The 25014-nt window shown below is 41.8% G+C and overlaps 1 protein-coding gene across 6 annotated transcripts in view; it reads right to left on the bottom strand.

Moving 5' to 3' along the window:
• The window catches only part of eya1 (EYA transcriptional coactivator and phosphatase 1), a 30159-nt gene extending 5772 nt beyond the window's left edge, over positions 1–24387 (bottom strand). Inside the window, exons 1-11 of one of the 6 annotated variants that reach the window (XM_022744255.1) lie at positions 24264–24387; positions 23537–23602; positions 21998–22075; positions 19847–19913; positions 19362–19507; positions 18337–18459; positions 13893–13975; positions 13157–13343; positions 12322–12464; positions 11498–11581; positions 8005–8094 (exon numbers count right to left, since the gene is read on the bottom strand). In XM_022744255.1, the coding sequence (XP_022599976.1) occupies positions 8005–8094; positions 11498–11581; positions 12322–12464; positions 13157–13343; positions 13893–13975; positions 18337–18459; positions 19362–19507; positions 19847–19913; positions 21998–22075; positions 23537–23602; positions 24264–24387 (1191 nt within the window). Of the gene's footprint in view, positions 1–8004; positions 8095–11497; positions 11582–12321; positions 12465–13156; positions 13344–13892; positions 13976–18336; positions 18475–19361; positions 19508–19846; positions 19914–21997; positions 22076–23536; positions 23603–24263 lie in introns of all 6 variants that reach the window. The other 5 variants (XM_022744256.1, XM_022744257.1, XM_022744258.1 and 2 more) reach the window with 5 other exon arrangements.
• Between the last annotated feature and the right edge of the window lie 627 nt (positions 24388–25014).

Raw genomic sequence — 25014 nt, 5'->3', positions numbered from 1 at the left:
GGACCGTAAACCTTTTTTATTTTACTGGTTCCCCTCTGAACAAATTTTTCATCTCCCTGGATTTGTGGGGAGAGGGAGGGGAGAGCGATGTGAGGAGAAACTCAAACCAGCTGTTCTTTAACAGAATTAAAATCTTGACCCCCAACCCCAGCTCTAATGCAGCCATTCTCTCGCCAAGCCTCTCCCAGCAAGCCCCGAGATCCAAAGAGGAAAAGACTTTGACCCTGTGACCCCTCTCCCCTCCTCTCTGGGGCTCCGGCACCCCGATAAGGCGGTGGGAGGGTAGAGAGGTGGATATGCAGGAGAGCAGCGGCTAAACGCTGGGGGAGAGAGTCCAAAGTGACCTCACATGGTGCGAGCTCAGAGCCCCACGTTCCAGAAGATGGACTGCCAATTGGAGATGGGGTACAGGCGGGGGCTCTCAGCTCAGTTGGCCTAATCTGTTTCCAGACACTCACCGGCAGATCTTTAATAGTTGAAGAGAGCAGCAATTTGTCCCAGCTTGATGATCCGCTGCCAACAACCTCGTGGATAATTTATGTTCACAAATTATCCCAAAACGTTCCTCAGAACTGAACTAAAGCCAGAAGTATTGATGTGCTTAATTCCTTAAGTAGTGGAGGCATGTCTGTTTGTTTAGGAAAACAAAAACAGCACCCTGGGTTAAGCACCACATAAAGCCTCCTTTCAAAGACCTCCCATTCTGGTGCAAGTGACTGGAATGCTTCTATTATCCAGTAATTACCTGCTGATGATTCAGACACAATCAGCCAACTGCACAAGCTCCTGCCACCTCTTTCACTTTGGTATTGGACCGTTCAGTCCCACTGATTTGGTATATCATTGCCTAATTGCATGCTGTCTCCTGGTACCTTGTTGGATGACAATAGTTCCTCATGTTTATTCTTCCTATGTAATTGTGTTTCTTTCACAATCTGACAGCCAGCATGGATCAAAACAGATATCTGAGAACAATATTACTCAGCATGTTCATTATGGGACCTACTTCATGTGCCAGAGCCGAAACTTCAACATGACCTGATATACATAAATATGTCTCAGTAATTAGGCCTAACTGTAGCCATTATAGCTGCCGGCTGATTATGAATGATTTTTCATGGACTTTTCCAAATCCTTAAAGCTAATAAACACATCAAACCTCAACAAGTGTAAAGTGTTAAAAATTCAAGAGGCCAAGGTAAACACAGCAGTTTGGGTTTTACAGTTTGAATGCCTGTACCCTTTTCATTTCGCTGTTTTTGCATGTTTACACAGTTTTTTTTTTATTCTGTAGATATTACAATGCATGATTAACGGCTGAATAGGGCTTGAGACCTCCAGATAGAAGTTGGTCTGTGTGTGCGCGCTGTGAATAAAAAGGGTGGGGGGGCGCTGGAAAAATGCGCAGACTCCAACAATTACTGTTCCCAGCTGGGGTTGGCATAAACCTCTGCACTGGCTCCCTGGGAGGACCGGGAAAGCTAATAGAGGAGGTGGCTGTGGGTAATGTCGTACAGTAACCCTTACACATACTCATTAGGAGCCACTTCTGAAGGTCTCGTAAACACCACAGAGCCATGGATGGTGCAGGTTCAAGTCAGTTAAGTACAGTCGTATAGTCGAAGTGGTATGGAAAGAAATACTATGGGGAGGTGAATTCTACTAACTGATGGACTCGCTGAAAGTCTCAATTGCAATATGGCATTGTTAAATGGATAGATTATGAAATGCCAAATAAATAGAACAGATCCAAAACATGAACACTGTTCATACAGAATGCAAATAAGAGCAAATGTAATGAGTTTCATAGAAAAGGATAAACATAATTTTGTTCATTTAGTGCCACTTTGTGATAAAGTAGCTAATTCATAGGAACACATGACTTATACAATAAAAAGAAAAGAATTCATAAGCTCTTAAAAGTTACTGTCACTGTCTCAATGGAAGGCTTAGAGGAAAAAAATAACAGGCCGCTATTATTTTATTTGTATAACAACAATTAAATGACAGGCCTTCAATATGGTGGCCCATTGAGGGGCAGTCTGCGAATTTCTTAGAACCTTTTGAACATCTCTTTTCCATCAAATCCCCCCATTCTCCCCTCACCAAGCAAACAGTGGTCTCTCTAAAACCTACAATCACTGCTAACTCACACCAGATGTTCCTACTGTACTCAGGAGTGAAGACCATCCACCAGAAGCCATTGCAATTACTTCTTATGCAAACTCTGCATCTTTGTGTTAAATTCATCAGCAACATTCTTTTTCTTTAATCTGAATTCATTCAGCGACCAAACAGTCTTTATCTGTACAGGAAAGATGAAATTACTAAAAAATGTACAATTGAAGGCAGGAGGCTTCCGCCTCAGGATGAGTCCATCTCTGCATCATTCACTCTCTCTTCCTTTCGCTGTCTCGCCGCTAGTCTGCTGACAACTTTTCACTGGGGAGGAAGTTATCAGAGCTCTCTTTGTTCCCTTGGTATCTGTCATTAAGCAATCAGTAATGACGGTCTGAGTCTTCCTGTAGCTCTGGAAAGAGCTCAGAGTGGTGACTGCAACAGTCAGAGACAGGCAGAAGAAAGAAACTCAGCAACGTATGTTACCAAAACACAGGAAGGAGCTATCTGAACTAACCTTTAGACCCGATTTCCCATAGAGGTGCAGGTCACTGCCGTACAGACAGTATCCATTTTTTTGGTACAAACTACACCTAGTCGTCCCCCCTCTCTCATCCTCTCTCTCAGGTGAGCTGTTCGGGTGGGGGTGGGTGGTCAAAACCACAGTGTGAGCGATAACAGCCGTCATCACAGCATTCTTTGTGACCCTACAGGCTAATGCCATGTGAAAAAGGCTCATCCATGGTTCGCAGGTTCTCAATACTACCACTCCACTGGCAGAGGCTGTCATCCCACCCCCCCGTGGTCTGTGACCCCCAGCAACTTCCTTCTCTGTTCCCACCACAGGCACCCCTGTCTGGGGGGAAAGGAGGAGGGTGCAGAAGGGAGGGGGGTTGTGATTACCTGGGGGTCAAACACAGGATGTGGGTAACAAAGGAAGAGTTCTTCGAACCTACTTCATTCCAATCCACAATCTGTGCTTGAACAGTCACGGAATTCAAACAGCAGCGCCAAACAAAGCACAGGTATAGAGAAGTCTCTGCTGGTTTTACAAAAATTCACACAATCCGGAGGAAGGGATCCAGAGGGAACACAAGCACCGTTTGCTCAGACATAGACTGAATTTTAAAAAGAAAATGCTCTTTAAAGTGCTGCTGTAATGACTGGAAAAGTTGGAAAAGAAGGAAACACCCCACAGGTAGGCAGTGAAAAGTATAAATTAGTTATGTGTGATGGATGAGCTGCTTCTCATTATTTCCTGTTTTTGGCGTTGCAAGTCCAAACCACACCTCAAAGGAGAGCAACATTAAATGCAATATCAAATCTCAGCCATTTCAGCATTTTCCCTCGGCAACAAACGTATCCATAGAGAGGCGGTTTATTCCTGCCAAGTGGACTGTTGTTTGGACAAATCTGTGCAAGTTTCTGTTCTCTTCTTCCACAGACCACACTGGGCAGGTGCTGTGTCTCCCTCTTTAATTCAGGACAAGAAATCTACTCTTTAATATCATCATTTGTCACCAGACAGTAATGTTATATTTTCCGTGCACCCGCAACCCCTATTGGTGCATGGGTAGAAGGTGGGGGTGAGGTGGAGCTCAGTGGAGCAAAGATTGACAAAGTGGCTTTGAAACCTCCACTTTCTCTCTGTAGTCTTTCCAAAACACATCAGTGGCCCCGCCTTGAGACTTGATGGAGTTCTGTCGAGGAGCACGACAGAACTGCTGCATCCGTGGCCAGGCAAATGATGAAATACCCACATCAGTGTGCACAGACCATCTGACAAAATATACCATATTTGAAAATGACCTAGTTTACTGTTGCCATTTGGTTTCAGCAGCATATTTTATATTGGGAAAGTTAAAAAAAAAAGGAATATGAACTCCTCATCCCTGGCTTCATAGCGTTACACAGTGCAAATCTTGATGAGTGACTGCTCTGTTAGGATGCTGGGAGATATCTGAAATATAAATACAAAATCCTGAGCTACAGTGTTAATTGGTAACCAATCAGCTGAACGACCAAATGTCATGATTCAATGAAAAGCATAGTTAGCGTTATGTTTCTCCTTACTGGGGGAAAAAAAAAAAAAATTAATAAATCAACTATCAAGGAAAACACCATAAAGCTACCAATCATATGGAATGGCGAGTACAGGATCTGAATCTCTACTGTGGGACATAAAACCTACAGAATAGCTCCGTACTAAGAGGCTCTGGAGGGCCATTTCAGCCACTAGGAAAAGGTAACCGTGCATTTCACAGCATCTCTCATTAACAGGCAGCCCCTGGGTGAGAGTGACAGAGGAGGTTTTAAACCTGTGAATGCAGGGTGGGAGCTATAAAAGGCAGTCAGCTCAAAGTGTCACAGGGTTGCTCTGCAGGTATGTGTGTGTGTGTGTGTGCGAGTGTGAGAGTTTGTGAGTATTTTCATGAGTGTTCGTACAGTATGTGTGTATATTAAGACTTTGCAGCACAACATGTTTGGAGTGCATGTGCAGGAGTGTGAGAGAGTGTGTGCACACAGCATGGAGGCATCAGTGGACTAATTTAAAATGTTCCCACCTTTAGAGACCTCTCCCCCTCTCTCTCCCTGTGAGTGGTTTGCCCCCATGCCCTTTATCCTCCAGACAGGGAGGGTTGTTTTCTCACTCAGGGAGGGGGGAAACGGCAGCCCTCGTACCCCACTGCGAGGGGAACACAGGGGGCTCAGCCAAAGAGAGAGAGGCCCCTGGTTCCCACATACTGCTGTGGTGTTAGCGTTTGGGCTGCAGCAGCGCACCTACAGTAAACTCACACCCTGAGTCACAGCAGAGCCGTCAGTCTTCCCTGTGAGCTCAGCCTCAGTGGGCTTCATTACACACATCACTTTACACCATCAATTAACTCCACATTCAACCCCACATCTCAACCCTTGCATAAAAATGGCATCCAATGAAACTGATTATGTTTCAAAAATAAGATATAAGAAAAACAAATCTTCTCAGTAATTTACTTGTAAAAGTATATTATTTTGAAAAAAAAAGTTATTACTTGCTTTGACGATGTAATTCTGAAAATAAAATAAAGGAAATAATGAAATTACTGATATTACCTTACAACTATGGTGTTGCTGTTAATTAACACATTGCAAAAATAATTGATTTTGTATCAAGTTTTATATCAGATGAACTGATTATATGTTTATCTCTGTAGCTATTGAAATACAACTTCTTCTACAAGGAAAATTAATACAGTGGAGATCACATCAATAGGGATCATATTGCCTTGAATTACTTTCCTAATACTTCCTTCAGTGAGAGCATTTTTGATGATAAAAACAGATTGTGCTGTTCATACAATACTACAGCCGTCTTTTAAAGGGCTGAGCAGCAAATGGTTTGTGCGGGAGGATCGATAGAAAGATTTGTGTGTGTGTGGGTTGAGAGGGGAAATCTTTTGGGGAGGTGCAGTATTTCTGGGACCCACTATCTAACAGTGAATGAAAAAAGAGAGCGCTGATCCAGAAAAAGGTTAGAGGAGAAAGAGGGAGAGAGAGAGACGTAAGGGTGAAACTGATCCCTGTTGACCCCTTCGGCATGCCCTCTTTCTTTTTATGACTTTCCTCTGAATCGTCACTCACCAGCTCTATCAACACGGCCCAGCCTCCATTCACACACACTCTCACACACACACTTGAACGCACATTATACACGAGATTGGAGTGTTTTCTGTGGCTTCGGCAGGCGGGGAACAATATTATGCTTAATTGTGATGTTTATAGGGCTGTAAACAACCCTTATGAATTTAAAATGTTTAAAATGAATGAAATGAATCTTTAAAACTAAAATTTGAATTCAAGCAAAATAATACTAAACTGCACATACTGTGAAGAATTAAGGAAGCAGGGTCCATATTTAATGTTCCTGTGCAGAGGCAGGCAGGACAACAGTGTTAAGACTTAGATGGGACCGCTCACACACACACACCGTTAGGCCACTAACTCTGCACCTGTGTTTCTGCACAGCCTCTGGGGTCTCCCTTTATGGCTTAGACTAAATTAGATGGACCATATGCATTTCTGCACATGCTTAAATACATAACTGCTGCTGGCTGCGGTATTTATAGCTGGACTCTATTTAGCTCTATCTGAGATGGAGGACTGTAAATCAGCAGAGAGGAAATACAACTAGTTAGATATTGCTGAGACCTGGCACTTAACACTCAGAGTGGCCCAACTCAGTTTAAGAGGAGAGCTCTATATGCCTTCAAGAGAATGTCACTCCTCCTCTGGTATGATTGTTAATGACAATCATTTCAGTGTCTGCAGAGAGGTCTTTACATTGCACAGTTTAAAAAGCATTCTTGTAGCAGACCACATAGAGCTACTTCAGTCAGAGTGGAAAAAAATCTGAAGCTTTTAAGTGTCATAACAAAATCTAATAATTTGGTAACTGAGATAGAGCAGAAGAAATACATTCGCTGCATTTTTAAATAATTTTATAAGCAGTTTGAGCTGCCAATTCATCTGTGAGCAGTTTCATCACACATGAAAAGAAATCAAAACACAGGACAGATGTTGAGCAAAACCACATTTAAGCGTTGTCACAAACTTCCATTTTTTCAAATGATTGGGGCACATCTATTAAATAAAGTGCAGATAGAATGGATTCTACATGGCCAGGGCATAAGGAAATATTTAACCAGCCAATTGCAGCCAATTAACTTTGATCACGATGACTGCATTTGGAATCTCAGTCACTCGTCTGTCTGGGGGAGTATGAACATTTTCTTTCTCTGTGTCTCTCTCTCCCCCGTTTTTTCCTCCTTCTTGGGTTTGCTTCATGTAACAAAGCCGAACATGGTGGTGGTGAGTAATGAGACTTGGCAGACTGGCCACAGATCTCTTCACACTTAAGTATCAAACAAAACATTTCCTCTACTGTGAGGTCAACATAAAGCAGGACACTGAGGGAACGCGCTGGGTCACTGGGATCAGATTCAGCGGGAGAAAGACACAGAGATGAAGAGGCAGGGAGAAAAATCCAGGAAAAAAACTCAGTTAAATTGTAGACAGAGAATTGGACAGAGCAAGTGTTGAGGGAAGTAACACGAAGATGAATTGCTTTGTTTATTGCTAAAATGCGATGAGCACAGATAGTTAGTTGGGTTTGACATCTGGATCTGGACAGAGGATAGTAGATAAATTTCATATCGGTGTATACTGCATGTATGAACAAATGTGCTCACACTTTTTCTGTACATACAGTCTGAGCCTATAGGCATCCCTGACCCTCTGGTATTACTTCACTGCTCCCCAGGGTGAGGCAGACACTCAAACACCCCACCACATGCGCACACACAGACACCTCCCTGGCCCTGATCCCTCTATTCCTGTGCCCCAGGGGCAGATTTTACACTAGCTGTACATGAATCAGGGGGGTAAAGAGGCGTGGGAGGGAGATGGCGGGGGATTTCATGCTGTGACGGAAGGGTCTGTGGTGTAGGTGGACAGCGACACCAAGCACACAGCATGACACACAGACAGACAGAGTGGCCACAGAAACACTAGAGCCTGACAAATTGCACTAGCTTCTATGGGAGTGGGAAAGAGGTGGGGGTGGGGGCAGGGCCGGTGACCCAGGAACGATAGAGACTGACAGCACATGTAAAATTCATGGTATCCCTTGGGCTCCGAGGTAATACTTCACCACTGTGGGACTGATAACTGAGAAACAGGCTCCACGCTATGAAACAATTGTTGCTGATTTTTACAAAAAATCTTAATGGACTCCTCATAAGCTCCTGTTAGAATAGATTACACATCTGACCACTAAAATCACCACCAGCATCACAATGCACTAAAGAAAGCTTAAGGAAAAGAGTAAAAACACACAAACAGACCCACCTCTAAGTCGTTAAAGAATAAGTGTGTGTCGGCCAAGTTGAAGATCATTTCTTCCATCCTCAGGCCTAATGATACAGATGTCGGTGGGTCCTGAAAAAGAGAGAAAAGCAATTTAATTTAAAAAAAAAAGAAAAAAAAAAAGGATTTTCTTTCTTATTTTTTTTAAGTCTTTTTCCCCACATTTTTAAGCACTTAATGTAATATAGTAAATAATGCTGTTCCCTGTAAGCCACTCAATTAACACAGACTCCCTTTAAATTCCTCAGCAGGCTTTTCCCTTAAAAGAAGACATTAGCTTGACTTGAAAGTTTCAGCCTCTGTTTACGACCCTCCAAAAGGGACCGAAATAGTCATCAGAAAAGCCACAGACTTGAATGAATGCAGTAAAAGCATGTCTCTTCTCCGGAGGGGTGGTCGATTTAGACGAGTTAAGGTCACAGCCCTATCGTAAATGGCCCATTCTCCACATACTTGTGCTGATGCATCATTTGATTGCTCTCCAGGTGATATAACACAATTCCCCGTTGAAGTGTATTTAGACAAGACAGCCATATTGACGTGTTTTTTAATATTCCAAAACAATTCTAATGTAAAATAAATAATGATAATTCCCTGCATTATGCTCAACTGTAATTTTCCCTTAAATCATGATCTCTGTCAGTAATGTGACACGTGCTGTAATGGTGATATGGTTGCACTGTCTGAAAGATAATACCTAGAGAGGAGTGAACTGCACTGTAAATAGTTAATGAGCCTGTGACAATGTGTGCGATTTTTCCCTTTAAAAAGATAATGAAAAAGTCTTTGGTGGATTTTACATAAATATCTATAAAGACACAAGCCTTTGTGTAATTATTTTACACATATTAACAAAACAGTTTAAACACATTTACTTCAACTTTACAAAAATCACTTGTTCATACTATCATTAAGTTCCGGTTCAGGGATAAAACATATTTTCTTTGCACAAATTAAATTAATTGAATCTTTATCTTAAATCTCTAACCAGCAAATTGTCTTCAGCAAAGCATAAAGAGGGACAATAGCAGGCTGCAGAGGAGGATTTTCGGCAGCTGCGTGAGACTACATTAAGGACAGGCCAGGCAGGAGCAGAAGCAGGGATTACAGAGTTAAACCACCTGAAGACACACCTGAGCTTTCTACTGATTAGCTGTCACACCCCACAATGCTTATGTTTTCACTAAAATGACAGAGGACAAACCACACAAGTAGAGCTCAATCCCCACTTCTAGAGGCTTTCTCCTTCCTCTTAACCTCCCAGTTCGAATCAATCTTTCAGTCAGAATTCATCAAAAATAATTAGCCTCCCACATCAACAGGCTACCAGGTCCCTCTTCCCAAACTATGGCGCTGTTGGGTGATTTAGCATTACAGCATTACAGGCTCCTTTGGTGGGAAAAGGCAGTCTTCTCCGGCGTGAGTGAATCCTTTCCAATTAAATCTAAACAATCAGTCAGTGAGGGAGTTAAGAATACAAGCAGGCCAGAAGGCCAAAGTGCTGCTGCTGTCAATGCTCCAGCACCACCTGTCCTGAGATGTCAGTGCCATCCACAGGGGCGCCAAGTACCCCCCCTCCCCCCTCCCCCTACCAATAACACCCCCCCCCATCCCCACCCACTTTAAGCTCTAGCTCTGGCCAACCCAATAGCAGCACAGCTGGCCTCAGCCATCAGCTTTATGGGGGTGAGCTGCCTTGATGCCAATTAAAAGAGCTGATAAGAACAGCAGTGTGTTTATGTGTGTATGAGGGAGAGAGAGGCCGAGAGAGAGAGACAGAAACGGAGTCAGAGAGAGAGGGTGGGAGGTCACAGTAAAAGAGAGAAAGTGTGGATGTGTGTTCACTCAGATACTCATCTATTTATAGTAAGCTCAAAGCAGCCTGGAGGGAAAACTGTTTTGTAACTTTTTTGTTTATGCCGTTAAGATAGGGATGACATGAATGATAGACAGGAGGGAGGAGAAGGGGAGGAGATGGGGTGGTTATTGTGGTGGATGTGGGAGAAGTTGGTTTCTACAGGTAGGTAGTTTACAGATTTGCATTTCTGATAAGCTTTGAGGTGGCATGCTCTGTGGTTTCTGTGAGTAAGCATGTCTGCCCCTTATAATATGGCTTTATTGTGATAGTGTCAGCAGTTTGGTGCATGAGAGTAGGAAAAAAAAATTGGGAAAAAAATGGAGAGAAATGAGCAGCCGAGGAGAAAAACAGAGAACAAAAGCGAAAACGGAGTGAGAGGGACTGTAGCGGCTGTCACATCCTATAGCTGAGCTCTGATGGAATGGGCCCTTATGGAGTCAGGAGTGTTTCCTGTTTCAGAGGAGCACACTGGAGACCCTGTGTATGCATGTTTGAGTATGTGTGTGTGTGTGTGTGTGTGTGTGTGTGTGTGTGTGGTTGAAGAGTCCCTCATCACCGAGCCACAGCTCCCTAAGCCTTAGCTCTCTCTTTACCCAGCATGCAGAGCTGAGAATAAAGTAAATAAACAGTGGAGGGTCGTGGGGCAGCCCTCTTTCACCCCAAAAACAAAACACTGCCCCCATCAAACACCCCCTCATACCAGAACAAAGGCACCGAGCATGGGCCGCAGACACTAAGCTGTCTGACATATGAGGAGCAATATGTCATTTTCAACTTCAAAACCCAGACACTTCCATAGCCAAAACAACTGGTGATTAGAAATGCTGCGTTTAGGCAAAGAAAAACAAAATCTAGATCAATTTATAATTTAAAAAATGCTGAATTTGTGATGAATTAATGTTAAGATCCTAACGTCATTTTATTCATGTGTACTATATCTAAATGGGAAGAGCAGTGAGGAAGATGCTATATAGAACCTATGACCTCAACAAAACCATGAGAATAGGATTCTGCTGTGTTTCCCAAATTGTTTGTTTTCAAAGTTTAAATTTAGAGAAGCAATTTACATGGATCAACAAATAGCAAAGTCTTGAGAAGCAAACTCTCCATCTTATGAGCATACACAGCGAAATGGGATAGAAAATGACCTTTCAGTATAATTATATATATGTATATATATAGGGAGTTTGACTGAATTACATTTGGTGGACTCTCTCTCCTGCCAGGATCTCCAGGGAGATCCCTGCCTGAAAGGGATGGATTGAGAAGCACTTAATTAAACTAACAATGTGGCATTTCTGAAGGAGAAAGGAACACTTAAGATGTGTCAATAGACATCCAGAGTGCAACTGTTGTGAGCCCCTACAGCCGAGCCCCGACCAGCCATGCATAGCTCCAACAGCTGCAAAGAGCAGTCAAATACTTGCCAAGCCTTATTGGACCTATTAAAAAAAAGAAATAATTATCTGTACACCGAGTTCTGCTCTGTCTTCTCACTATGGACTTAAAGCACAGTGAAATCTATCCCGCCCTCAATGGCCTTTTTTTTCTCCTTTTAATATTTATGTGTTTTACTGATAAAGTGCACCGCTACTGCTGCAGTCTGATGTCACTCACCCGTCCGTATCTGTTGGCATAAGAACCCGTAAGCAAGGAATGGAAAACGATGATTGTTTCATCCAGGTCCCAGATGAAAACTCGCTGGAGAGATATGAGGGCAGAGGGGGGAAGAAAGAAACAAAGAAAAACAGAGAGAAAAGAGGCAAAATCAATGGTGCACTCTGTAGGACTGCAAGGTGATCCTCCTGGTCAATAGGCCAGGAGCGTGTATTTGTGCGCCACAGGGACCGAGATCCATTTGCTTGGGTTGGTCACCGCAACACTCCTCCCATCACCCCACCACACGCTTTCCAGCCCTTGCCCTTTACATTAGAGTAATCAATAGTGACAAACTAATTAACTAGATATGTTAACATGCCATGATGTCAGCGCTATAATGGGTGCTATTAACCTCCTTCAAATTCATATCATATTAATGAAGAGCCCTCTGAATTACCAGCAGTTTATTTTGACATATGGTCGCTATCAGAGTTTTTTATGGCTCATGGTATAGTAGTACCATTTTTAGTCACAGCTAGTGTCCAGTCTTTGATGACTAGAATATATATGTTATTCACTTCAGTGATAACTTACTTAATCACATGCCCTGTTATTTATTTATGAAGTCTACACAAGAACATTATATAAGATATGTGTTTAATGATGTCATATATTCCACAATGCATTAAGAATGCATTTATAGTTAAGGATTCAGATCTTTAAGTATTAATGCCCATCAAGTGTTAAAGTTGGTGTGGCAGCACATACAGTAAGTGGATTAGTGTCCATGTGCCTCAGACAGGGCGAGGCTGTCTGTCGCCAAGGTAGCGGGCTCACCCTACCTCAAGGTCGGAGTCGGGCGGCGGTGATGGGTTGTTGTTCCTTCTTCCCCGGCCACGTGACTTTCCATCCGAGGCTCGGCGCAATCGATCTGAATCTGAATCTTTAATGGGGGTTGATGGACTGTGAATGGTACTGTACTCTCCTGAAAGGAAGGAAAGAAGGAAGGAGAGTATAAAAAAAAGTGTGTTAAAGATGAGCTATTATTTGCTTTTAGCAAAAATGTTTGAGTGACCATTTGTCTTGATGCAGGACAGACAGCTTCCTGCGACATTATTTAGGGATGAATCCACAGGTAACAAACATATCATAAATCAACTGTGGAGCACATACTAGAAGCTATTGTGCTCCATGCTGATTTAATAAACAAGAGGTAACAGAGTACATGTCAACTAGAAAAAGCGAAGATGTCATTTATTTAAATTGGATGAGTGTGTATGAAATTATGTTTAGTTAAAACCTGATGTATTTGGTGTTGATTGATGACAATTTGAAATGCAAACATAAATGTTGGAATGATTTAAAGATAAAATCAGTATTCGACTGCCAGATGATCCATTAATGCAACATGTAATTATCGGAAATTCTTCATATGTTTTCAGTATAAACTTTTTTTTCTTGCTTGATGAAATCATTTCTTCTTTGTGCATGAGTTAGATAAAAAAATATTTTTGGTGTTTAGCTAATGCTCTCTTATGAAGCACAACTTCAAGTGAGTGAGAAGGAAGGAGTTCAGTGGCCCACTGGTTTCAAAAAGAAACATGGCTCCTATAAGGATCAAACTCCTGATATTCAGGTTACACAAGGATACCCGGCTGCCTGTGGTTTGATTCCTACCTGCAGAGTTGTCTGTGAGGGCCTGACTGGTGATGCCGGCGGGTGGCTCCTGGAGGGTGTAGGTGGTGGTGGTGGAAGGCGTGCTAGGGCTTGTGTTGTTACTTGTCATGTAGGGCGAAGTGTAGGGTGAGCTGTTGTAATACTGAGCATACTGGCCCTGGCCGAAGGCTGGATAACTGGGGTAGTCCTGTGGAGAAAGACAGTGTATATGGATAAAGATAAGGCAAGATGAGAAGAAATGAGATATAAAGCAAAGGTAGATAAATAAAGGTGTGAGAGGGAAAATTTTGATCAAAAAGGTGGAGGCAGAAAGACAAAAGGTAGCAGAGTTGAGGAGGAGAAAAAGGAGGTTTGGCAGAGTAATGTGAGATTTGCCCTGCACCAGTGTTGCTACTTTACAGTGCAGATTCCAAAACATAAATGCAAACACATGTCTGTTCTGTCCTACATCTGGACAACGATCTGTCTTGTTTTTTTTTCTTCTTCCTTTCCTCTGTGGCATAATACATATGTGTTGGAGGAGGTACAGTAGATAATCCTGCGTACAAAGCTTTTGACATCCTGAGTGATTTATGTTTGAATGTGTCACGGATGAAATGTAACATATTGAGTGTGCATGTTTCATAAAGATTTCCAGGCTTGGAAGACGTCTGCAATTCAAACTTATATAAACTGATAGCTGCATACTGATACCAGATCAGAGGGGCAGAACTAAGAGGAAGAAGTGCACAGCTACCTGTTGTGTGCTGTTGAAGCCAGTCGAATTTGTCAGGGAGTTGTTTCCTGCATACAATCCTGAAGTTGTTGTAAAAGTACCACCTTTAAGGACAAAAATAATACAAGTTTGAGTTATACATACAACATATTATCTCAAAAGACATTATTATTGTACGGAAAAGCAGTGCAGTGACAGAAATGAAACGGCACATTGTTAGGGAAAAAAAGATTAGTCTTTTGTGAAACAACTATTTGAGGTGGTGAACAGAGGGAGGCCTGAGGGAGCTCCAAACAGCGACCTTATCTTTCTCCTCTTCCTTCCTTATCAGTGATTGGATCAGGCCTGATGAATGATGGGAGGGGAAGGCAGAGAAGGGTGAGGGATGGACAGAACTTGCTTCCAAAGCCATCCAAGCTCGCACAAAGTGAGGAACACAAGAGACTGTTGTGTGTGAGCTACCGAAGGGTGGCGTTGGGAAAGGGGGGATGGAAATGGTGGGTGGTTTTGGGGGTGGGTGGGGGTGCACATAGGCTGCGCAGTGAGACAGAGATGCGTACGGAAGTAGGGATGAGGTCAGAGTGAGTTCCACTGGGGGGTTGGCTGCTGACAGCCAGCCCCAATGAATATGTATGTTCTTCTTTTCACTTGCTCAAAGGACAGCCCTCTGGGAAAATTAAATCATTCAGAGGGGTTGATAGCATCTAATGGCTTAATAATATACATGACATGAATCATAGAGGAGAGGAGCAGCAGCAGCCCCCAAGGGCCATGACTTCTCTGTTCAGTGGCCATCCACCTGTACTGTCATGTCAGGCCAGAGAACAGCAGCGAGGGATCATAGACACAGTAGAAAGACAGCAGGATGACGAGGAAAGCATGAGGGAGCTGTGTATATTTAAACTAAAATTATTTTTGCTTATTGTTGAGATCACAGTTATCATGATCATTCAATTATCTCTGAGAATAAAGTAGATGTACTCTGCAAAAACCTTTATAATTTGACATCTTCATTTACTTCATTTATAATTCTCTTTTAATCTGTGAATAAAAGTTGTTTCAGATGTGCAAATATTAAAATTGAAATTCTCTTGTTTGCAGCCATATTCATGTTTATAAAAAGGAGAACAGTTCATTACATGTGTTCAGAGCAAATGCCTGCGATTGGTCAGTGAGTAGTAACTATAGAAAAGTTGTGGGAAGTTGTCGACTTTCTCTGCCTACAGTAATAACAGGTGCTTGAGTTTTACAGATTTCATTACAAGTAATGTATTTAAAAAACATCTGTGTCATAGCAGTTCTAACAACTTTCACAAATATGACCCCTGGGCTTTATTTCTCATCTCTGTCCATACAAAGACATATTGTTACTCCATACACCCACCGGGGACATTAATGAGCACTACCGTTGCATTCTTTACACAGCTTCTTCACTTATCATTGCAGTGATCCCCCCCGAAGCCAAAAAATACCCCGTCGCTTCAGCGAAAACGAAGGGGGAGATAAATTTACTGTTCCTAAATGGGGGCGTAATTACACCTTTGTTCCCAGAGACAAACAGAGTGAGTTCCTTTCATCCTCTGGTCATTGGCCCCATCAGGAGGGCCCTCCCACACCGTGACAAACGTGAAGCAGCTTTCAGAACAGGGGGAAGGATCAGGGAAATGAGAGGGGGGGCTCAGGCATGAAGGGTACCGTATGGAAGAAAGCACGAAAAAAAAGAAGACTTAGGGCAGTTTTTAGCCTTGTCAGTTAGCAAAGTACCCAGCACTGTGGCTAAAAAAGAGAAACAAATATCTCCCGAGCACCCAAGATTACCAGGATCTACTAATTATTTGTGCAGTTTCTCACATTCTGCTTCCAGCAATTACACACACAGCAGATCTTTTACCATGTTTTCCAACCTGGACCCAGAACTGTTCTCTCGCTTTGTTGTTTTGTTTGATATTTCAAGGCCTGCGGGGGGAATTTTAAAACTTTTGTGTTCTCCGCAGAAAGTTCAACATCAAGTGAAAGTCCAACAGAACAAAAAGACAGAGAGGAGGAGGAGTAATGCTGTGAAGGACAACAAATTAGCCTAATGCACAGTTCAAACAGTCATAAAAGCTCTCACTGGAAGGGTTTGAGGGTTGCTCTGTGGAGAACAAGGAGCCACATAAAAGCCGAGGGGACCCCTGCTAGCTCAGTGAGAATGAGCCCGTGCTGTTGGGATTGGTGGTGTTGGTTATAGTAGGGGGAGAAAGAAGGGGTCTTGTGGTTCCCTGGGGGGCATGTTTTCTCTCCCTCCCCCTGTCCTGCTCCAGTTAGTTCACTCACTCAAGACCAGACATCATCCCTCCCTCCTCTCCTCCTTCCCTCCTGCCTTCTGGCTCCACAATTGGAAGTCCATTTGCTTTGCTTGATCAGTCCCCTTGCCATGGGCTATGTCTATCATCAGTGCACAATATTTGTAGCAGAAGTTTGTATGCCCCACTTGGGAATAGGCTATCAAGTCCAGATGGGGCTCTCCTTTTAAAAAGGCAACCAAGGCTTCAGCTTCTTCAGCTTGCAGTGCCACTGGGACAGAATGCTGGAATCCAATTATTCACCTAATTAGCATCTGCTCAATCCCACCATCAGCACAATCTCTCCATTTCTTTGCACACCTCTGATGTTTTCGGCTTTTTCTGGCCATCCGTGAGATGCACCACATAAACTGCTACAAGGGATCACAAAGCCAAGGAGCACAAAAACGCCTTATGTCCCCTCCATGATTTGGTGCCACTACTTTAGCACCCACACAAAGCTCCATGGCATCGGACATGAAAGCAAGGAGCAAAAACATTAATCTAATCGTCCTCCGCCTTGACAGCTGGCCACAGGCTGGTGGCAGGGACACTGGCAGGGAGGGGGGGTATCAGATGTGGAAAAAGATTCTTTGGTTGGGACACCCAGGCCTGAGGCACCTCACCCAGGCAGATCAATAGGCCAGAAAGAATAATGATGATGGTGTGGCAAAGGGCCAGAGCCACAGTTAGAGAACACAGGGCCAGAATAGTGGTCAATCTGTCATCTAACATGGCTGTCAATTACTAACGCACTTATTGCTACGTGGGGCATCCGATAGCCAGAGATAGCGGGAGAGAGTGAGGGAGAGACAGAGATAGACGGAGGGAAAGAGAAACACAGAGTAAGAGCATAATACTTAGAAGATGAATGGGCACATAATACTGTCATCGTGAGTTAAACCACTAAGGGCAGGATAGCAGCTTGTGCATTCTGCCGCACATGCTCCGTCTCCTGTTCTCTTTCTTTCACTCTCCCTCTCTCTGCCTCTCTTTTTTCAGGCACTCGTATGCACGCTGCAAAACTCTGGCTGTGGCCGCCTGTATTTGGTTAAGAGGCGTGGAAAAGAGGCTTCCCCGCGCCACATCTGCTGCTGAGCTGGCGTTATTTATTGTGAGATGCTCTGGAGGCTTTTCAACAACATGTGGAGATGTTTCTACTGTCACACATTAGATATTACAGGAGAGAACACAAAGACTACGCTAGCTCTTAGCTAACTGTCCTTGCCTGGGTGCAGGTGCTGCCGGGGAACAGAGTGTTTTCCAACCAATACAAAGAGAATAGCAGAAATACTACATGGCAGGAGGCCTGAACTGAATTTAAACTGGCTGAAAGACTGGACAGAAAGAGCAAAAGAGGGGGAGTGCAGGCACAACAACTCATTTTTATCGGTTTTAAAGCCATAAATCTCCATGGTCTCAGCTCTTAAACAAATACAAATATCATCACAGGGAGAGAGAAAACAAAGGCTGGGGAGTGGGGACATGGCTGGTGCCTCCTAAGTGCCTGCCATTTTTCCATCTGTGTTGATTCTTTTAAGAGGGGAAGAGAAGCAGGCAGCCGTTGTGGCTGCATGTAACAACTGCTGGGATGCAACCATCTTCTGGGGTGAGGGCGAGGGCCGTGTTGTGAATCGGTCTGGCTCTGCACACTGTTAAATCAGGGACAGAGACCTATTCTCTCTCATCTTTTTCAAAGAATAGAATAAACTTTATGTGGATTGGGCTAAGCAGAGGGAACGCACGGCAGACATGATGAAGTTAGACAAAGTAGTATGTAAGTAAGGACACTGCAGATGAGTACTTTTACAATGAGGTTCGAAGGACAAAGATAGATTCGCAGAGCGGCGGGTCTAAGTAAAAGAAAAAACACAAACAAAACAGGAGAAAATATACAAGTAACCAGATTCCCATCAAAGCTACACTAGGTATTTCTAGATTGCTGGTGAATCAAAAACTGCTTTGTAGTTTTGTAGACCAACCATGATTTTGCTGGAAAAATGTCGCAATTATAAAATTGGGCATGCTGTCAATTTTATGAGACAGTGAAGACGTTGGGATTTGACACCATACATACACCCAGTCTTCACCTGTAAGAATGCACAGAGAAAATGATGAAGGATTCACAAAGATGTCCTCACCCTGCATCTGGTAGCTGTAGGGAGCCTGTCCTGTCTGCGGCGTGGTGAAGCCAGAGCCATAGCTTAGGAAGCCTGTCTGTCCCGGGGATTGGGACTGGCTCAGACCCCCCTCCGTCTTTATGCCTGCCCACAATGGACCTAAATCAGTTAGTGACACCAGATCGGTTTGATGCACAGACAACAGTCAACACAGAGGTTTAAATTACACTGGACACAGCAAAGGGACGCAGCCTCTCTCTGCATAACGCACTAATCACAATGGACAAGCGCTGATTATCTGATTAAAGATTTTTACTATCGTCGGTTGTTTAGAAATATTGTCTTGCACTGGGTGCTGTCACACTGCGAAGGAGCTTTCTACTTGACTGTAAACCAAAACGTGTGTTTGGACTATGATTGTTTGATATTACGTTATCATCATCATCATTAATATCATCATGTAAGATAAGTCATCTGTAAGAGGATGCACAAGTATTAAAACATTGTGCTTGTGTTTGTGAGTCAAACCGGCCGCTGCTTATATTGAATCAGTCTCGATGCAGTTTCTGTGCAACGGTAGGTTGCAGGGCTCCATTCAAATAAACAGTATAAATTCCTGCACATATTGGAGAGTCTTCTGGGGTCAAAACACTCCAAAGACTTTGGACAAATAAAGCCTACAGTGAGCCTTGTACTCTATGCGTTCTCTTGCAGTGCCAGAGGAAACCAGTTTTTGTTTTCAGATTTATATCACTAATCTTTCAGATCCATCTGAACAGCTTGACAAGCAAATTCTGTTTTATTGCAGTGGAGGAGAATAGGCAGGCACTAGACAAGAACTCAGCATCTCTCCTGGTCTTGCTTTACTGGAGGAATTGTGGGAACATGGTTTGTAATGAACAAGGTCCTGACCTTCAGGAAGGAAAAATATTTAGTTGTAAATTTCTCTGTCTATGCATGCATTCAATTTACACAACACTGACCTTGTTAGCAGGCAACTTCAGCAAGACAAGAGAAGGTTATGATTTGTGTTAGAGAAATCTTACCGTAAGCTGGGATGCCATACGGCTGGCCAGGCTGGGGGTAGCTAGCATAAGCTGCGGCCTGCTGCATTCCTGTGGTGTACTGCGTCTGCCCATACGCAGCCATATTTTGGGATGAAGGGGTAGGAAGAATATGCGGATATGTTCTGCTGTTTGAGAAAAGAAACAAAAGACAAAAGTGAGAAAAGGAAACACAAACTTCGCTAACTGACAAATTCCTTGTGATTGTGCTACTTCATTCTAAACACCGAGCCAAGCGGTAAGACAGATAGCATCTCACAGCTCATATACATAGTGAAAGAACAATAAATGGCAAAGGAAATTTTTGCAAGATAATAATTACGACAGATTTTAGAGTGCGCAAGCTGCAGACATCCCAGCAAACAAAGCCAGTCGAGAACCCCCCGATCTAACAGAAGGATCTAATTAAAGATCCAAACGAAGTTGGATGCTGCTTATTTTTTAAAGAAAAATAAAAGAAGCCTTACTTGGAAGGATAAATCTGTGGAGAGAACTGGTGAGTTTGTCTTGGGCTGAAGCCACTGGTTCCAATAGCTGAGGAGAGTTAAAAAGAAAAGAGGCAAGCACATATTTAAACATTAAGAAATAAGGTAAATATTATCTTTTGCCAACAGAACTTCTGGATTCCAAGGAAAAGTAATTACATTGCATTACTCTATTTATTTCGGTAACCTTATTTAAGGTTGAAAACCGGAGAGCAATAATGAAGTAAAATAATCAGGTAAGAACATCAGGTTTTTCTGCTGACCCGCGTATCTCTGAGATACTTCTGGGCTGCTATGACGACCACTGGTGTAAACACTCACAGGATGGTCTGAATCAGTCTCGGCCTGTGGCTTCAGTTGCCTTGGGCTTTTCAAGCCACAACCACATTGGAAGTGACATCACTGATTGCAGGTAATGAGTGCTACTGCATAATCATTCCTTCATTAAGCGTACGACTTTGTGGTTCCACGGTGCTGTTAACTTGTGAAAGTTCAGCCACAAATAATTCACAGAGTGTTTTTAAATCTGCTATAAGAGTCATGTATCACACACACACACACACACACACACACACAGAGTGGGCTTGTCAGTGTTTTTTTTTTTTTTTCTTTTTTAAGTTTTTTTAAAATGCCAAATAAACTCTAATTAATAAGAAAAAGTGAATTTATATTAATGTTCTCAGTGTTACCTGCAGACTTTAGTTCAGAAATTAGACATATGAATTTTGGAAAAAAGTAAAATAAATAAAATCTAAACATAGAATTCCTAACACACAAGAAATCCAAGCTGCAAGAGCTCAGCTTCCACTTTGATGATTGTATTAAAAAAAAAAAAAAAAAAAAAAAAAAAGTACCGTTATCGGTTTTAATTTAATCACTCGTTTTGAAAATTTATTTTAAATGATATCTAAATTTGCAAAAAAACACAATCGATGGAGGTTTAAATTGGAACACTTTATGTTAAGTACATTTTTATCAAAAATTCACCGTTTATTAAAAACACTGAATAAATGAGACAGGCAAGAATCAGTTCTCGCATTTAACTGCAGCCGAGTGGCACAGTTTTGAAACATCTGTCTAATTGGTCATGACATGTAAAATATGGGATTTGGTTGCGGGGGAGTGCTAACTGTGTGTAACTGTATGCTGTAACCCCTCACACACGTTATTAATATTGAACACTTTTCCCACATCAGCAGCACCTGCCACTGGACAAAACCTGCTCTTCTGAACGGAGCTTTGGGTTTCCCCACGGAGGATATGGGGTATAAGATTACTAAATTTCATTAATACTGTCACAGACAAAAGTCATACCAGTGATTTATGCACCTCTAGCATTAAAGTATCAAGTACTTAGTTAAACAGTTGAGGAAAAACAGGAAAATTAGCAGCAAGATAATACGATGCACAGTTGGATGCAATGCTATTAATAAAGGTTTATAGAAAATGTAACATAGCACTGCAGGTTGACATAGATACCACTCAGGGTGGAAAAAGAAATAAGCTAAAAAATTATCACATTAGTGATTATTTCTTTTACAATTCTTACAATGCTCATTATACTCAGAGGGCTTGGTTTTATTTAGCAATGCCCGCGTGTGTGTTTATCTGTCTGATGTTCCCGTGCTGAGAGGAGGGTGTGAAAACCCTGGCTCTGACAGGGTGATAGGGTAACAGCCCGTGGAGAGCGAGGGCCACTGGGACGTCATGTCACTCCACTGGACAGACAGGCTCAGTGCATTACAGGTCACAATTCAGTCCTCACTGGCATGGGAACCAGCGGTGTTAACACACACACACACACACACACGCAAGCAAGCACAGCATATATATGTGCTGACAAACGTAAGGTAGAGTCTCTTAAACACACACACACACACACACACACACACACACACACACATACACACACACTATATTGGCGTTTTAGCTACAGGGACACTTCCTGAGGCCCAGCTTATCAGACACCCATCTCCAGGATCATCTCTCCCTAATCAGTTCTGCATCTTTGTGTGTGTGTGTGTGTGTGTGTGTGTGTGTGTGTGTGTGTGTGTGTATATATAAGAGAGAGAGAGAGAGAGAGAAGCAACCAGACACATGAATACACACACACACACAGTCCTCCCCGCTCACCTGATCCTGAGAAGCTGTCTAGAGAGGTGTCTGCTACCGAGGTGGCGAGTTCGCTGCTGCTCATTGGCTCGGTTTTAACTGCAAACAAAGAAGCCACATTGTCACCAAACGGTCCAAATCAATGTCTGAAAAATAAAAAAAGATCAGATTAATGTCTAACTATATATCAGCTTTTCGGATTTTCACATTCACAAAATTATGTTTTGAAAACTAATCAAAAGTTACTTTACTGTATGAAATAAAAACAAAAGTGCAGAGGTGCAAGGAAGCAGTCAACCAACTTTTCAACAGTAGTTACAATAATGTCAGCAAATTCAAATTCATGATAAAAATTATATATTATATATGTATTAGTTCCAATGGTTTCTATATATTTCTTTATTCTATTATCTTTAATTCTTTTTGATGGGATTTATCTGATTTTTCAAGAGACTTAGCTTTATCTTTATCACTGATCCTTATCTTACTTATCTTCATTTCCGGTAAATCTTATTTGTTCATTTCAAAAATGCGCTTTTAACTATTTTGCAAAAGCAATATCAATCACACTTTATTTGATATTTCATTAACAAAAAAAAAATAGTCTACTAAAAACGTCTAACTAAAAAGTCTTGCATTATCATTTTTATTGAATGATGAATTACTGGCTTATCAGTACTTAAATATAGCATAAAATAAAAATCACTACTGCGGGTGTGTGTTAAGAGTCAATGATAAAAAATTACAAGTAAAAATTGAAATGTCAAGGAAATATATGGTGTATAAAATCTTTTTAAGAGTGTAGCGAACGCTGTTTGACCTTGACTCCATTATACAGCTTAGCAATAGATCTGCAAAGACAATTTCACAGCTATCTGACAGCTCAGGAATCTTTGAAATCAATCCATTTCACTTCAGGCGGGCTGGAGGGTTTTTTTCCCCTTTTTTCTTTTTTGGCAAAACAAATTGACAATGTGGGCAAGCGAGTCATGCTCAGTGGAATCCCTGATGGTTGAAGAAGCCATTTGCTGTCATGTTTTACATGTTTCCGCTATGCTTGTTCAGTGCGGAAACATATGTTGACGAGAGGCAATTCTTTTGAACAACACACTGATGAAAAAAATAGTGGCGAGGTGCATGCATAAACTAGCACACACTCAGGTCACAGAGCACACAATAACCACTGTATTCAGGAAACGGCATGGAACGTTCAAATGAAAACAAAATGCACAGTATGCAGGTTCAAAATCTGAACATTCATTAACAATGGACTCAAAATCCAGTCGTGTCAAACCATGCTTGAAACAGAATACCACAACGATTACAGCAAATACCAGAGAGTTTCTGAATGAAAGGCACAATAGTTGAGGTGACTTTAGAATTTTTCTGCTGATAAATAGTGTATTTTTGGGCCTTAAAAAGAAATACAAATTAAAATTTCTCCATGAGCGAGGTAGGTAAAAAGGTAAACCACAAAGACTCCTTTCATTCTTGCTCTCAGTTGAGTTGGGGAAAACTCCAAGTATTGTCCTTTCATTGTGTCACTAAGAGTAGACAAACCTGCAGCGGACTGTGAGTTAGAACCTAACAACCAGTCTGCAGTGGTAAGCATTGTGATGTTATCACCTATGGGAAACAGAGAATGGCAATTGGACACATTGACAGTCTGCACCATGTCTACGGGTCCTGTGTCATATATATACAAAGAAATAAACCCTGAGCTCAACCTGAAGATTGCATGACAGTGATGGATGTTTTTAATAACCCTTTGGTTTGTGTCATGGGCATGACTGCTTCACTAAACAAAGGCTCAGATTTAAAGCACAGGTGAATCACCTGAGTAAATAACTATGTACAGTAGAAACCTCATGCAAAACGCTGTCATTTCCATGCTGTAAGTTTTGAATAATTACATGGTTGCTTATATAAACAGCTAATAGTCACTGGAAAATAACTACTAGAGGAAATTAATGCTAGCAATGCTTGGTCCTGTAAGGTCCAAAACAATCTGCGATGTAATCCATCAAATATAAGGTTCATTTTCTCTATTGTTTTACTGCCTGTTTAATATTATATCAAGGCAAAAGATTATTGCTAATTCACCCTATTTAAAAAAAAAAACTCAGATTTTGACACAACATTGCATTAGCTTTATTGATTAAAAAGTCAGTTTCACACTGAATATTACGATACAGTATCTATCACCATTCTCAGCTTTTATGTATATATATATTTAGAATAGCATACAAGACTGAGAGAATAATAGCATATAGCACAGCACACATACCTTCAGTGCCATTGGGTGTCATGGAATTGTTATTGATGTGCGAGTTGTCGAGGTTGGGACCATTAGGAGATTCACTGCTTCCACTTATTCGGCTGTGAGGACTGGCTAGATCCTGCATTTCCATAGACCTGACGAGGCACGCACGCGCGCACGCACACACACACCACACACACACACACACACACACACACACACACACACACACACACACACCAAATCAAATTACACATAACACTCTGATTTCAGGGAAGACACACAGCTTTGATATGCAATGCTGTATACAATATGCAAAATACAGTAGTCCAGATTTAAAAGAATAAAATGGTGATGATACTACAAAGTAAAAAACATCTACACTATTATAGATGAGTTGCTGAGTAAAAAAAAAATTCTATTAAAACTGCATTTAAAATGTAAAATTCACTGCAATTTTACGAATGGCTATCTTGCATGTGATATTTTCAATGCAATTTACAGAAATCACATTTTTATCTGATGCCAAATGACATTTTGAAGAAAAAATTTAGTTGTGAAAATGAAAAAAACATATACATGGCAAAACGTGACACACTCACAAACGCACAAAGAAAAACAGTGGGATTCCAAACCATGAAATGAATAGTAAACATTTTGACAAGATAGTTTTTCGGTTTCTCTTATTACAGCAATTTCACAAGTCACTGTTTTATATGATGTGAACACAAAGAGTTTACTATCAATTTACTCTGGTGTATCTTAAGCAAGAATGGCC

Source organism: Seriola dumerili, unplaced genomic scaffold, assembly GCF_002260705.1.
Source record: "Seriola dumerili isolate Sdu_G_001 unplaced genomic scaffold, Sdu_1.0 BDQW01000079.1, whole genome shotgun sequence".
In the NCBI taxonomy this organism is placed as follows: Eukaryota; Metazoa; Chordata; class Actinopteri; order Carangiformes; family Carangidae; genus Seriola; species Seriola dumerili.
The sequence above is the reverse complement of the archived record's forward strand: the minus strand, read 5'-3'. Positions and strand labels throughout refer to the sequence as shown.